Below are 14460 nucleotides of genomic sequence, written 5' to 3'. Positions count from 1 at the left end.
GACGGCAATACCAAAGGTGCAGCGACGGACTACAAACAGTATCGAATCGGCCCACTCCTAACCGTTCAATCCCTCTGAGGGGAATTCATCCGCACGTCCTATGAATATCTACCTAACCCCACGTTCCTTGCCTGCTCACTGGAGATAATCTTGCGAGTCTTCTGTACCCTCTTTTGATCGTATCAGCCATGCCAATGTTGTAAAGAGAGAACAGAATCCTGCGCTTCATATGATTTCCTTATAGGCCGAGATTTCTACCGGTCCACATGTCGCGCGGTCCGGGGCCTCGGCGTCCTGGAGCCAACGGGCCCGGCGAATACTCGAACGGGTATGGAGGGTATGGCGGTTATGAAGGAGGGCGTGATGAGTCTGATGGGCAACGACCCAGCGGCGAGAGTCGACGCGATCGTCGTCCCGGCGGATATGGTGGCTTTGTATCCCCGCCTGAGGAGGACCGGCAGCCTGGTGTGCTCGGGGGCTACAGTGGATACGAGGAGAATGGCAGAAGAGTAGGACGACCGCCGAGTCTGGAACGGTCACACGCACGGCGTAGAAGTGATGAGATGCGGTATCACGGCGATTCTAGCAGAAGCAGAAATCGCCAAGACGCTGGTCGTTATGGAGCTGGAAGTCAGCAGATGGAAGGTTCGTAGGCTTTTGGAAGAGAAGACTCTTGGAGTGAAGAGTGCTCTGCTGTGTAGTAGCTGTTGCTGACAACCTTGTAGAAATTCTGAAGTATATACATGAGAACTTCGACTTCATGACGAACGAGAAATGCGTGCCAATCGAGATTGCTCTTAAACTGATGGATTCAAGCTCATTAGGACTTGCCGACCAATTTGATCGCTTCCAGAGTACTCATCAGGACCTGCAGCGCGCATTGAAAGCAATTGTCAATGGTGAGGACCCTGTACATTACCTCAGCCGAATGGAAAAATATGCTAAGTCAGTGTTCAGAACACCACCAAGGGTTCAACAGCTCGATTGGCACATTTCACAAGATTCAAAACAGCCTCCAAGTGTCACAATATCGCGTCAGGGCCCTTAAAGACTCGCTAGCCCTTGCCAAATCCCAACTTTCCACTACCAAGCCGGAGCTCAAGGAATTCGCAACAACTTCGCAAGGTTACGACGAAATGATACAAATGCTGAACATGATCGAGCAACTTCAACTCGTACCGGATAAACTCGAGGCACGCATTTCAGAGAAACAATTCCTCAAAGCTGTCGACATTCTGCAAGATGCCCTGCGCATGATCCGAAGGTCCGATATGCAGGGAATCGGCGCGTTGAGCGAGTTGCGCATTTACCTGAGTAACCAAGAGCATTCGTTAACTGATATCTTAATTGAGGAGTTGCACAACCATCTGTATCTAAAGTCACCGTACTGCGAGGACCGTTGGAAGATGTATGCTCACAATCAATCCAAAGGCGAGCTTTCAGAACGCGTCCATGCAGAAGGGCGCGGGCGGCCGCTATATGATTTCCTGGAAAGACTAGACCCGTCGGAGCCGGTAAGATCCAGTGGGTGGTACATTCTCAGATTGCTGTACTGATTGATCAGATGAGCGACGACTCCCCTCGGAACCCTGAAGCAGACACATTCTCCTATCTCCAACTTCTGATAGAGTCTCTCAACAAGATGGATCGCCTCGACATAGCGGTAGACACGATCGAGCAACGCCTTCCCATGGAACTGTTCAAGGTCGTCGAGAAGTCAAACAACGAGGTCGCGCAACGACATCCGAGTGTACTCAGAGCCTATGCAAGTCGTAAGAATGCCATGGCCTCTACAACTGCGGACAACGATGAGCTACGTACCTCGCTCCTCAAAGATCTCCTGTGGACTCTCTATGCGCGGTTTGAGGCGATTGCTGAAGGCCACCGGGTCGTCCATGATGTGATCAGCGGAGTCGTGCGTCGTGAGGGGATTGGGGAGACGACAAGTGCGACCCTGACGCGAGGATTCAAAGAATTGTGGAAGCTCTATCAAAGCGAAGTAAGTCCGCATTGACTTTACGATGTATTACTCGACTAAGCTGTTCTCAGATGCGGTCTCTGCTCCACGATTACCTCGCGACTGACGGCGATTTGTCATACCGAGGAGGACAAGGCAAGGCTGCCAATGGAAGTCCGTTCTCACGCGCTCCCAGGGACCGGAACAAGCGGATGTTCAAACTCGCAGACATGGATCTCAAATCCACAGAATTGACTACGGAAAGAGAGGATCTTGAGTTCATCCTTAAGTCGTCCGTGCCTGGCCTGGTATCCGACTCCAAGAGGCCAGAAGAGATGAATGAAAACAACAACTCGAGCTTGGACGGCAGCGCAACAGGACACAAGCTGTTGGTTGAACCCAGTGTCTTTAACATGGGCACGCTGTTACCTCCTTCGTTGGAGTTCTTGAACAGACTGAAAGAGGTGGTTCCACCTGGAACGGACATCGTCATGAGCACTTTGACATCGTTTCTGGACGACTTCCTGGTCAATGTATTCCAGCCGCAGCTCGACGAGACACTGGCCGAGATGGCTGCACAGACGTTCATTGATCTGGATGCTTTCCAGCAGGAGCCGCAATGGGCACAATATTCCAAGAAGCCGATCTTCAAGGTAAGTTTTAGGTCCGAAGCCCTGAACTGACAGGAGGAACGTCTGACATTCCTAGGGTACGGCGAAGTTTTTCCAGATTGTTACGGCATTTTGCAAGATGCTGGACAACCTGCCTCATGACCAGGCCTTCAGCCACCTCATCATTGCCCAAATGAACACCTATGCCGACAAATGCAATGGCTGGTACAAGGCCCTCGTTAGCCGTAGTCACCCAACAGAAAGTGGCCGGCGCATAAGAGCTGCCGCCGCATATGCGGAATCTGGCGAGCTCGCCCAGGTGATAAGCTCATTGATGACGGCTGAGTCTGCTACAGCACAGGACCTCGCTGATGAGGAGGTTTCGCTATTGCTTGCAGAGACGGAAAAGGACCCGCTGGATCAGGTCGATATGATTGAGGAGAAGAAGAATATCGTGGGGCTGTGCTTGTTGTATACGAGCATGAAATGGTTAGCGACGAAACTGGCACAGCTCCGCCATATCAGCGATCGTGCGACCGACTCCTCACATCCTGAATCCGGCAGCTCCCATGTGCGGCATAGTCGTCGGTGGACGCTGCTCTCATCCACGGAGCCGCTCAGAGAGGGGTTGCCCGTCTATCTGCCCCTGAACAAGGAGACAGCACAGTACGTTCTCCCATTCCATAGTCGACACTCGACACCCCAATTTCCTGCACCAGCATGCTAACTCCCCACAGAGCCTTCGACGCTGTCCTAACAGCCTACAACACCCTCTCCACCACATCCCTCAAAACGCTCCACCTAGCCCTCCGCACGCAAATCATCCACTCCCTCTCGACCTCGCTCCCCCAAAACAAACCCTACACGCTCGACACGCCGCTCAATGACCCGGACCCGGCCATCCTCGCCCTCAACACCACCCTCATCGCCTTCGACACCCTCACCTCCTCGCACGTCCCCGCCTCCGTGCTCCCCTTCCTCACCTCCCACCTCGCGCCCCTGATGGATGCCTGCCTCCTCCACCTCGCCTCCTCGCGCCTCGCCTCGCTCAACGAAAACGGCGCCAAACACATGCAACTCAACATCCTCGTCCTGCAGCAGAACCTCAAGACAATTTCCCCCGAGCCGGACGCGGGATTACCTGCCGCGGCGCTGTGGTTCGATCTCTTCCTCGCGGGGCCCGAGGAGGTGGTCAAGCGGGCGAAGAAGGAGGGGAAAGGGTTTGGAGTGAGGGGTACGGCGCAGAGAGAGGCGTTTGGGTATGAGGGCGTCAAGAGGTTGGTCGAGATGGGGTATAGGGAGATGTTGGGGGATGAGCGGCGCGAGGTGGGTGTCGGGGCGAAGAGGAGGATGGACAGTGATTTGTTGGAGATTAGTGAGGCTTTGTATTAGCCTTTCTTAACTTTGCTTTCCGGTCGTGTCGAGTGGGTTACGGCATGTGGGAGAGACGATTCAGGTGGTAAAGTCAGGGGCTTGTGTCCAATCATGCAATTAATCCAACTGCGTATATCTTTTCGACATCACCTCACCCCTTTGTTCACTTACAAACCCACTTATGTACTTACTTATCTACAACTTACTCGACTCCCCCGACTTCCGGCCGAGGTACAACGGATCCACGGGCTCAAGCCCATACTTCCTGCACAGCTCCTCGCCCTTTTTCTTCTGCGCCTCCAATCTCGCCTTGTGCGCCAACCCCCGCTTATTCTCGTTCCTGCCCAACTGCAGCAAATGCACCTCATCAGGCCCATCAACAATCCGCATCGTCCTGCCAGACCCATACATGCTCGCCAGCGGCGTCTCCTGCGAGACGCCGGCACCACCATAAGCCTGGATAGCCCAATCGATGACCTTTAGATTCACAGCGGGCACCAAGACTTTGACCTCCGCAATCTCCTTGAGCGCGCCCTTGGCATCCGACTCGTCGATCTTGATGGCGGCGTTCAGGACAGCGAGCCTCGCGGCGTCAATCTCGATGCGCGAGCGCGCGACCCGCTCGAGCATGATGCCGTGCTTGTGCAGCATCTCGCCGAAAGGCTTCTTGCGCGGGTCGTTGAGGCGCGCGAGGAACCACTCGAGGGCCTTTTCGGCGGCGCCGATGCTGCGCATGGCGTGGTGGATTCGCCCGGGGCCCAGGCGGCCCTGGATGATTTCGAAGCCGCGGCCCTCGCCGAGGACCATGTTGGCGGCGGGGACGCGCACGTTGTTGAAGATGACGTGCCCGTGGCCATGGGGGGCGTCGTCGTAGCCCATGACGGAGAGCATGCGCTCGACGGTGATGCCGGGTGTGTTGTGCGGGACCAGGATGACGGATTGTTGTTTGTACTTGTTGGCGTTGTTGGGGTCGGTTTTGCCTAGGACGATGTAGATTTCGCAGCGGGGGTCGCCGACGCCCGAGGACCACCATTTCTGTGAAGGGGGAAGTTAGTGCAAGTGTGGCGGTGATAGTGATGGTGGTGGTGGGAGAAGATAGGGGTATAGACGGGATGCGGTAGAGGACGTACCTGGCCGTTGAGGACGTAGTGATCGCCATCACGCTTGATGGACAGTTCAATGTTGGTGGCATCGCTGGACGCAACCTGGGGCTCCGTCATGAGGAAAGCAGAGCGGATCTTGCCCTCCAGAAGCGGGTCGAGCCAGCGACGCTTCTGCTCCTCGTTGCCGTACTTGGCGAGCACCTCCATGTTGCCAGTGTCCGGGGCGGCGCAGTTGGTAGCCTAGGAAAGGATTCAGTCTCCAATTCGACGAAAGAAACTTCTTCCTGTATAACATACCTCGCTGGCCGTCACGCTCTTGCCAAGGTACTCGGCCATGAGGCCGTACTCGAGGTTGCTGAAGCCAGCACCCTCCTTGAAGTGGTTCTTGGGCAGGAACATGTTCCACAGACCCAGCTCCCGGGCCCTCTTCTTCAGGTCCTCAAGGACGGGAGGGTGTGCGGAGAAACGCTCCTGCGTCGTCTGACCAATCTGCCGCAGGTAGACGGCATCGGCGGGGATACATTCCTCCTCGACGAACTTCTCGACCTGTATGGCAGCGTGTTAGTCTATCTCTTGGGATAAGACTTGGGAATCGTCTCGAGACTCACAAGGTCCAGGGCCTTTGCAGCACGCTCGCTGACAAAAGGTCTGGCAATGGCCGGGATGCGCTGCGAGGCGCTCAGGTGGCCGTGCTGGGAGTTGACGAGGAGTTCGGACATAGTGAACGGTGAAAGGGCGCTTTCAATTTAAAGCCGGGTCTGGAACTGGAAGAAGAAAGCAAAAAAGGTCAGGGAGGAGGTCTGTGGGAATTGAAGGGAAAAGAGCAGGTCCGACTCGGACATGGCGAGTTTTGAAGTAGAGGTAATGATATCCCCGGACTGGAGTGGAGTCTGGCGTGAGGGTCAGAGCTCACAGCTCCCCCGCGCCGCGGTCTCGCGTTTTTGCCGAGGCTCGGAGGTTCAACATCTCCAAAGGTTGGGAGATGCCGTGGAATTGCCGATGCGGATGGGATGACATTCCTGATGGCGGGTGAGGTGATATATCTGTCCATCCGAGTTCTTGCAGGAGGAGAGCAGCAATACTTTGATTCCGAAGAGCGTTTTCTCCTAGGCCCCTTTGATCTTTCTTTGGTCGTGGTTTCACTGGCTCGAAGTTCTTCAGACCGCAATCTCCACGCTTCGCTTTGCAGCACTGCATGGTATCTCTAACTATTCGCTCTATACCCTGACATAAATCGTCCCTGTATAGCTCGGAAGGAGGACTTCTGTATGAGCCATGAAACAGATCAGAGGTCTGAGCGGCTCCTATTTCCCTCGTAGACAGTAATAAACAGTAATGGGCCGAAAGGCCAGCCATACGGATACAAAACATATCAACTCTAGTATCTTCGTAACAGACATCTTACCAACATCGACATGGCAGCTTTTCACCGTTCCCGCATGCCAGACACCTCAGTAACCTCAGTAGGGGGTATCACAAACTCCTGAGTCCTGCCCATATTCCAGAGCAGCACACAGGAGACGACTACGCCCAAGCACCAACCAGGCTCATAAGGAAGGCGCCCAGAAATACAAGGACGCATGCCCATACACGCCGCTTGCCTCTGAGGACACGCCAGCTCTCATCGCTGAGGAAGTCCTCAGATAGCAGCTCTACGAGCGATGCAAAAATCAGGAGACCGGCCGAAATGGCATTCATGATACCGACCACAAGAAGCCCGACTTCGGAATCTGGCCTGTACAACGTATGCGTGGCAAGACCAATAGCCTGTCCAACCGGAGTCCTATCATCATGTAAGCGAACGAATTCTCCTACGACTTGGATTCAACGTACGTGCATCCATATGCAAACGCCATGATCCATGGTTGCATGGCATTGTTCGGCCATTTGATGGAAGCAATGCGAGCACCTAGAGCCAGACCTTCAAAAGTCTCTGTAACCTGGTCAATCATGACGACTTGCAAAGATAAGTGGGGGGGGGGGGGGGGGGGGGGATGGGAATACTTACGATGGAAGATGATGGCGATCAGGAGGACAATGAAGTCGCTCCCGATCGAAACAGACAAAGACATGCCAATGAAAACGCTATGAAACAAAATACCCATCTCCAGCAGCATGACCTGCAGGACAGCTCGCTTATGCGCATGCAACTCCTCGGAGGAATCACTCGACTCGGAAGGCGTGTCTGCATCATCTAGATTGACGATGGTATCGTCGCTATCCATCTTCTTCGACTGCTCCCTGAGTTGGGAAAGCTCGACCTGGTCCAATTCCCTGCTTTCTTCGCCCAAACGCGCAAGAGTGCGGCTAAAGCTTGAAGATCTTCCAAACAGGGGGCCTTTGTCGCGCAATGGAGAACTTCCGTCTACTACGGTGGCCAATTGAGGCCGCGGTGGCTTGCGACGGGTTGAAGGTTGGGGTTGTGCTGCACAGCCGTCCTCCTCCTGTGCCTGTTTCCTCCGTGACACCGATTCCAAATCCCCTTGTCCGCTGCAGCACAAGGTCCTTCCAGGCGAAAAGCTCATCTCTATGACAGTGAGCATGAAGACGGCGGCCAGCGCAATCGCGCCAGGCATGGCGGGATAGTCGTCGGTCCAGAATGAGGATAAACAGGGATTACCAAGCGAAAGGAAAGCGGTAGGAAGCAAATGGACGAATGCTGTCGCAATGAGGACGCCTGTTCCAAAATGCCTTGCAGTGAACAGAAAGGATGCTGGAATTCGCAGCTTTGGAAACTTGAGGACGAGCATGGGGAAGGCGCAACCTGTAGCTGAGACGAAAAGGATGACGAATAGAGCGCCAACGTGCAATGGCACATCGTAGTCGGCTTTGTTTACGCCTCCAGTTGCACAGGTGGCCCTTTTGGACAGTGGCCTGCGTGGCTGGGCTGCAGGATCCATGCGGTCAGCCAACGGTCTGATGGGGGATCAGCAATGAGGGGCCAACTCACCCATAGAGTCCTTTTGGAAGACGTCGATAAGCGTCTTCAGGGTGGAAAGTCTGAAAATATGGAGATTAGATAGTATGAATGCTGTGAGAAAGACGGAGAGGAGCCACAAGGCCCATCCGCCCAAGATGGAGCGGGAGCGATCGGGCTGCATCTTGGATGATCTGGCCAGGTATTCTTCTCTCAGGCTGTCATCCGTCGGATGGCTACCTCCTCTGCTGTCGCGCTTGAGCTGTCTGGCATTAATCATGCCGTTGAGGTCCTCGCATGTGGTGAGGTCTGCGGCGAGAAACGGCGGGTTCTGGTTCCACCCGGGGTTCAGATCGACGTCGTCAGTGCGCGAGGGACAGTTCATGGCTGCGCAGTGCGTATCGTGGATCTCGCGGGGGAGGAAGTTGGGAATTGGAGGAGGGAAACTTGTCGGACTTCAATGACGACTGCAAGGTGAGACGTTCGCCAAGAAGCCGACACGAGAATTCCCGAGTGCCAAGTGGAACACTGGGAAAAGCCGTCTGCGTAGGCCTTGAGTACCCGAGTGGGATTTGCTGTCAGGCGGCGATACCAGCAGAATCGGGTGCGCGGCTGAAGGGAAAGATTGCGTTGGAAGTGGCATCGCTGCGGTGTGACCGTTGACATGCCCTTAGAAAGGCTCCTAAGCCACGTGGAACGTCAGCTCATCGCTTCGATCTAGGACAGGGATAGCGGAGATGAGAATAGGCGACGGACAGGGAGGATTAGAACGCACCGAAGTGAACGAGCTCCAAAACTCAGGATAGAATCGGAGTTGGACTCGCGGATGCATGGGAAGGTTTAAAGGAGAGAATTCCAGGTTGCGGAGGAGAGAGGTGGAGTCGGAATGCGTACCGAGGAAAGCGGCGCCTTTACCCCACAAACGGGTGGCCCCTGCCCCCTGCTCCCCAAACCCCCCCGGTCGGCCCATGCAGATGCGGCTCGGCTCAACCTCACCTCCAAGGTTGCTTTTGACGTCTGCTCAACCACCAAAAAGGTCTTTTCCACACCACAGTCTTCCTCACCGCAATGCCACCCAAAAGCAGAGGGTCTCCAGTCCCGCCAGGCTTCCAATCCAAGTCTACACCCAATCTTCCCACGGTCCATTCCCTCCGAGCTTCCGAAGTAGCCTCCGGACGCCATGCACCCAACAAGCCGACCGACTCCTCCTCCATATTGAAGCCTGCGCCCATACCCACTCGACGCGGGGAACCGAAGTCCCAAGAGAAACATGTTCTTGAACACAGTCCCATACCTCCAGAAGACAATACAACCACCCCCGAAACCGCAGACGACAACGATGACGGCGAGGACGACGACCCATACGCGAACACAACACCAATCCCATACCCATCCTCCTCGTCCTCCTCCCCCTCATCAGCCTCCAACTCCGATTCCGACGAACAGAACCACAACCCGCGTCCCCTCCACCCCTCCCGCTCCCACTCCCTCTTCCCCCCCTTCTACAACCGCCCACCCAACCCCCTCCCCCCTTCCCCCTCCCTAACCTCTCTCCTCCGCCCAACATTCACCACGACCCGCACCCCCACCCCCTCCCACTCAACCTACACCAGCACCCCAGACTCCTCGGACGCCGACCTCCCCCCCACAACCCCAACAAACTCGACCTCGACGACCACGCTCGCCAACCTCGGCGCCTCGGCCCCGCCCATCCCCCCGCGCGCCTCCCCAAAAGTGCCCACGTACGAGTACTACGGCTTCGCGCTGTACCTCGCCAGCAGCCTCGCCTTCCTGCTGTATCTGGTCTGGGCGTACGTGCCCTCGCCTTTACTGAGCCAGATGGGGATCCATTACTATCCGAATCGCTGGTGGGCCCTCGCCGTGCCTTGCTGGTTGGTCGTCTGGGTCTTGTGGATCTATGTCGCGCTCGCGAGTTATAATACGGGGTACTTGACGCTGCCGGTCGGGAGTGTCGAGTGTTTGACGGATGAGTGCGCGCAGGTTGCGGTTGTGGATGCGAGGACGGGGAGGATTGTGAGGAAGGCGAGGGGTGGTGGCGGCGGCGAGGAGCAGAGGAGGGCGGTGGAGGATGAGGTGGCGAGGTATCGGTTTGGCGCTGGGGAGGACGTGGATTGGAGGGCGTTGTGGAGTATGGGCACCGATGCGGTGCTCGATGTGCCCATTGGCGGCGTTTGCGAGGTTTTGTATGGAAGTGGGAGGGATTTGCATGAAGGGATAGAGGATGATTGACATAAGTGTATCGTGTGCACATCGCCCACTTGTAAGCACACTAATGACATCGCATTTATCAACGGATTCTTCAACACATGTACATTCAATCCGGAAGAACAGGGGAATATGCCATACAAACACATTGGCATCCATAGGTCGCAGACTGATCTACAGCTCCAAATTCCAATGTCATTCTCACCCGCAGTAGGTATGCCGTGTTCTATGCCACATTGCAACTTTCACAACCCCACTCGCTCGGTCGCTGTCCAGATCGCCAGAGACATGCTCAAAAGCTTCATACAAAACCAGAACCCCATCGTGCAGGAGAAACTAACCCTCATCCCACCTAAACAACCGACCCCTCCCCTAACACCGGCGTCCCGCTCCCACTCCCCTTCGTCATCAACGCGAGTACATTCTCCGGCCCCGTCTTCACAGTTCCCGACGAGGGCGTCACACTCCTACTCCTCTTGCTATCCCCCACTCCAGGCCCAGACTCAGGCGCGCAATCAACCCTCTTCCCATCCCTCCTCTCCTCCTCCCTCACAATCTCCCTCGCCTCATCCACCAAATCCTTAAACTCCCTGACCCCTCTCCAACCCCGGCTGATCAAATCCTCCTTCCCTTCCAACCTCTGCATCTCCGCCCTCTCATCCAACGGCCGCTGCGCCTTCTTCACCATCTTCTTGATCGACGCCTTGAGCTCATCCCGCGTGCGCCCTCCATCTACAATGAGTTCCTTGTTGTCCTGGAGCGACTTTGCGTTTTCGACGCGCCGCGTGAGGTACAGCGTTGGGCGACGACCCTGCGTTTGCCTCTGTTGCGTGAGGCGCTGGATGACTTCTTGGTAGGCGGTTTCGTAGATGTTAATATCGGCGTTGGAGGGGGACTCGGAGACAATGGGGACGGCCGAGTTGCTCACGTCGCAGTCTTCGCCGGTACCAATGTTGAGGAAGAGGGTATCTTCCAGTGGGTCGTGGGCGTGACCCTTGCCGATTGTGGGTGTGGAAGGGTCGGATGGGACAGGTACGGAGGGAATGGTGATGGCGTCGGATTTAGGGGGAGAGTAAGGAGGTGATGCGGTCACGGTCTTGGTTTCGGTTCTGGTCCCAGGCGGCGGAGCACCTGCAGTCGTATCATCAGTCGGTATTGGCTTCTCTGCGCTGCGTGGTTCGAAGAATGCCTTCTTATCACTCGCTGGCGACAGAGGCTCTTCCGGATGTCGATGTAGGTTATCATCGAATTTGATATCCCGGTGAACCCCCTCTGCAGTCAGAGCGCTTTCTACCGCTCGACGGTTGTCGGTGTCTTGCGATTTGGCCTTGCGTAGACTAGATGGACGCATTGATAAAGGCGGCTGCACCAAGCGAGCGGGACTCCCAAGTAGACCCTCCATACGCTCTGGTCGTTTTCGAAAGAGGAGCTGTTTGAAGCGCTTCACAGCGCGGACCTAGAACAAAAGTAAGCCATCATATCAAGGAACGTCATAGGTGGCAAACCCACCACTGTAACTAGATGGCCCATGTTGCCCGTAATAGCCGCTTCGACCTCCTCATCAGTAGGCTCGACTAGTACAGCCACATTCTCCGACGTGGGTAGGAGAGGATCCGTCCCTTTCAACGTTACCCATGGATGTTCCTAACCTATGTCAGCCTGTACGAAACATGGATTTGGCTCTACTCACGCGCAGTTGATCCATGGTGATCCGTTTCTCGGGAATCTTTTCCAACAGCCGTAGCAAGAGGTCCTTGAGGTCGTCGCCGCATGTGGAAGGTATCTCCAAATCGTCCTCTCGAATTGCATGGTACAGTTCAAGCATGTTGGTCTTCTCAAAAGGTATTCGTCCGAAGAGCAAGCAATACAAGGTCACTCCCATGGACCATATGTCCGCCGCACGCCCAGATACATGGCCATGCTTTGCCACACACAACTCAGGAGGCATGAAAGCGGGCGAGCCGGCAGATTTGGCCGTCTTCATCTCGTCTTGCTTATCGAACATCTCGGACACCCCGAAATCAACAATCTTCAAGACGTCATCTTCTGTCACCAGGCAGTTATCAGGCTTGATATCTCGGTGTATGATTCCCTGGGCATGCACTGCAAAGGTTATCAGTAAATGGTATGATGAGGCCGTATCGCAACGAACGTACGATATTCGATACCCAGAATCATATCCCGGAACCAGCAGCGGCACTGTTCTTCCGGGTACGGATCCGCTCTCTCGTCAAGACCTACCTGCATCACGACCCCTTTCTTACACATCTCCATGACCATGTACAGCGAATCCTCTTCAGGGTCGTCGAGCACTTCAATCAACGAGACGAGGTTCGGGTGGTTGAGCTTCTTCATGATAGCAATCTCCTCCTTGATGAGGTCCAGTGAGTTGTTTTCCTCGGAGGAAGAATGTCGATGTAAGGGGGAGTTGAATCCCAGCCTTGCAGGAAGGGCATTTTGTCGGCGCCGCCTCGTGCTCGGGCGACGCAGCAGGTTCGACTGAGCCCGTTTCCGCAGGCGGGACTTGGAGAACTCCTTGACAGCCTGTTGGCAGCGCGTCAGCGAGGGTCCATGGCGATGTCTGTGTAGGCCACGCGCATCAGACTGGGTGATGGTCGTCGCCGTCCTCCATGTTGTTCAGTGCCCGAGGAGGAGGATCCTCACATATTCTTGGCCATACTGGTCCACAGCCAGGTGTACGGCCCCGAAGGAGCCTCGGCCTATTTCCTGTTTGATCAGGTACTGGTTGATGCGATGCTGTGCCGTCCCATCGTCCTCGCTGTTGCTGTACTCGGAGCGCGCATTGAGTGTCTCCTAGGCACAATTTAGCGGGTATAGGCCTCGAGGGTGAGAGAGGAGCTGTCGGACCTTGACGTGCCGCGTCGACGAAGCAGCTCTCTTGTGGTGCCGGAGGGGACTGTGGTAGCCGGGCGTTGACCTGGGGTGGGCGAGGGTCAGCGGGGGGTGAAGGGTAGCGGGGTCAGCAGACGAACATATACTTGACAGGAGCAGGCCGTCCTGAATCGCCATCGGTGGAGATGTGCAGCGAGATATTATGTGAAGAATGGATGCCGGGGATATCCGACTCTGACGGCTGCTTGGCCACGACAGGCGGCATTTCGGCGCCCTTGTTAGGAGGCGGGCGGGACCGATATGGGACCAGCAAGAGAAATGTGACGTCCGGAAAAAGGTGGGGAAGGGCCTTGGACAGCGGAGGACGGCAGCGGGGTTCTTCAGCGCTGGGCAGTAAATGTGAACTTCAATTCAGGAGAAGCGTGGATAGGGCGTTCCGGTGTAGGATCGTGCAGCCTCAGGCAACAAAGTTATTTAAGTAGAACAAGGCCAGGAGCAGCCCGTATTTAGTCCCCGCGGTGGAGCATCCACAGCAATCCATGCATCAGATCACTTCATCCAGCGCTTGGCGGGGGTCAGGGTGAACGTCGAACGTCCCGCCGCCCTTGACATTCCCGATAGATTCCTCCCCCGCCAGCATCGCAATTCTCATATTCAGACCTCAGCGGGGCCAGCGAGGCTCACTTTCGACAGTCAGTCGGGGCCGCGCCATGGTGCTCTATTCATTCTACATCTTCGACCGCCATAGTGAGCACCAGCTTTATCCTGGGGGTCGTCCTTGCTTTTTGCTAACCTCCCCCCAGCCGAGTGTATCTACAGCCGTCGATGGACACCGCGGCCCGCCTCCTCCAGCAGTAAGGCCGCGCGCCCGCAATCCGGGTCCAGCGTAACCAGCACTGGCGACGCCGCCGTCCGCAAAGCCAATTCCCACTCCGACGACGAGAAGCTCATCTTCGGTCTCGTCTTCTCCCTCCGGAACATGGTCCGGAAGCTCGGAGGCGATGACGCTACCTTTCTGTCCTACCGCACGGGCGAATACAAGCTCCACTACTACGAGACGGCGACGCGCATGAAATTCGTCATGCTCACCGACACGAAGCAGAATAATATGAGGCCGTATCTGCATCAAATATGGGCCAACCTGTGGGTGGAGTTTGTCGTGAAAAACCCCCTGGCACCGGTGGAGCACCCGGGAGGTATTGGCGTTGCGAACGACATGTTTGAGAAAGGGCTGGAGGCTTTCATTACCGCTGTCCTACCTGCTTGAGGGAACAACGGAGGCTAGGTTGCGAAAAGATATATTGGCGGGGCCAAAAACACACCAAGCTCGGCCGTACAGAAGCACATCGCCAGCCAGAATGGGCCAAGTACCCTCAAAAGCCTCCGGGCTGAAGGTATGGCCCAACGAAGGAGAGACAT

The 14460-nt window shown here is 55.7% G+C and overlaps 6 protein-coding genes across 6 annotated transcripts; 3 read left to right on the top strand and 3 right to left on the bottom strand.

Annotated features, from left to right (window-relative positions):
* Nucleotides 1-2: 2 nt before the first annotated feature.
* Nucleotides 3-4150, top strand: EI97DRAFT_469769 (uncharacterized protein). Its single transcript, XM_033801727.1, has 7 exons — nt 3-645; nt 726-899; nt 958-1514; nt 1565-1999; nt 2050-2610; nt 2666-3234; nt 3306-4150. The coding sequence occupies exons 1-7, from the start codon at nt 267-269 to the stop codon at nt 3958-3960; spliced, it is 3330 nt and encodes a 1109-aa protein (XP_033650733.1). The 5' UTR covers nt 3-266; the 3' UTR covers nt 3961-4150.
* Nucleotides 4049-5859, bottom strand: EI97DRAFT_163541 (acyl-CoA dehydrogenase NM domain-like protein). Its single transcript, XM_033793372.1, has 4 exons — nt 5654-5859; nt 5343-5591; nt 5073-5285; nt 4049-4977 (listed from the first exon to the last, which is right to left on the bottom strand). The coding sequence occupies exons 1-4, from the start codon at nt 5762-5764 to the stop codon at nt 4138-4140; spliced, it is 1413 nt and encodes a 470-aa protein (XP_033650732.1). The 5' UTR covers nt 5765-5859; the 3' UTR covers nt 4049-4137.
* Nucleotides 5860-6134: 275 nt separating this feature from the next.
* EI97DRAFT_496134 (Zip-domain-containing protein) lies at nt 6135-8820 on the bottom strand. Its single transcript, XM_033802467.1, has 5 exons — nt 8738-8820; nt 7996-8644; nt 7054-7932; nt 6879-6978; nt 6135-6828 (listed from the first exon to the last, which is right to left on the bottom strand). The coding sequence occupies exons 2-5, from the start codon at nt 8345-8347 to the stop codon at nt 6570-6572; spliced, it is 1590 nt and encodes a 529-aa protein (XP_033650731.1). The 5' UTR covers nt 8348-8644; nt 8738-8820; the 3' UTR covers nt 6135-6569.
* Nucleotides 8821-9030: 210 nt separating this feature from the next.
* On the top strand, nt 9031-10277 carry EI97DRAFT_404662 (PIG-P-domain-containing protein; the record flags this gene model as incomplete). Its single annotated transcript, XM_033796541.1, has 2 exons — nt 9031-9247; nt 9383-10277. The coding sequence occupies 2 exons, from the start codon at nt 9031-9033 to the stop codon at nt 10210-10212; spliced, it is 1047 nt and encodes a 348-aa protein (XP_033650730.1). The 3' UTR covers nt 10213-10277.
* Nucleotides 10278-10300: 23 nt separating this feature from the next.
* On the bottom strand, nt 10301-13520 carry EI97DRAFT_424732 (Pkinase-domain-containing protein). Its single transcript, XM_033797143.1, has 7 exons — nt 13182-13520; nt 13057-13126; nt 12853-13002; nt 12345-12732; nt 11879-12291; nt 11698-11832; nt 10301-11644 (listed from the first exon to the last, which is right to left on the bottom strand). Exons 1-7 carry the CDS (start codon nt 13304-13306, stop codon nt 10541-10543), a joined length of 2385 nt encoding a protein of 794 aa, XP_033650729.1. The 5' UTR covers nt 13307-13520; the 3' UTR covers nt 10301-10540.
* A 231-nt stretch (nt 13521-13751) lies between these two features.
* On the top strand, nt 13752-14308 carry EI97DRAFT_384048 (snare-like protein; the record flags this gene model as incomplete). Its single annotated transcript, XM_033795943.1, has 2 exons — nt 13752-13788; nt 13845-14308. 2 exons carry the CDS (start codon nt 13752-13754, stop codon nt 14306-14308), a joined length of 501 nt encoding a protein of 166 aa, XP_033650728.1.
* Between the last annotated feature and the right edge of the window lie 152 nt (nt 14309-14460).

Source organism: Westerdykella ornata (genome assembly GCF_010094085.1).
Source record: "Westerdykella ornata strain CBS 379.55 unplaced genomic scaffold EI97scaffold_29, whole genome shotgun sequence".
NCBI lineage: Eukaryota > Fungi > Ascomycota > Dothideomycetes > Pleosporales > Sporormiaceae > Westerdykella > Westerdykella ornata.
This window is presented reverse-complemented; position numbering and strand designations above follow the sequence as displayed.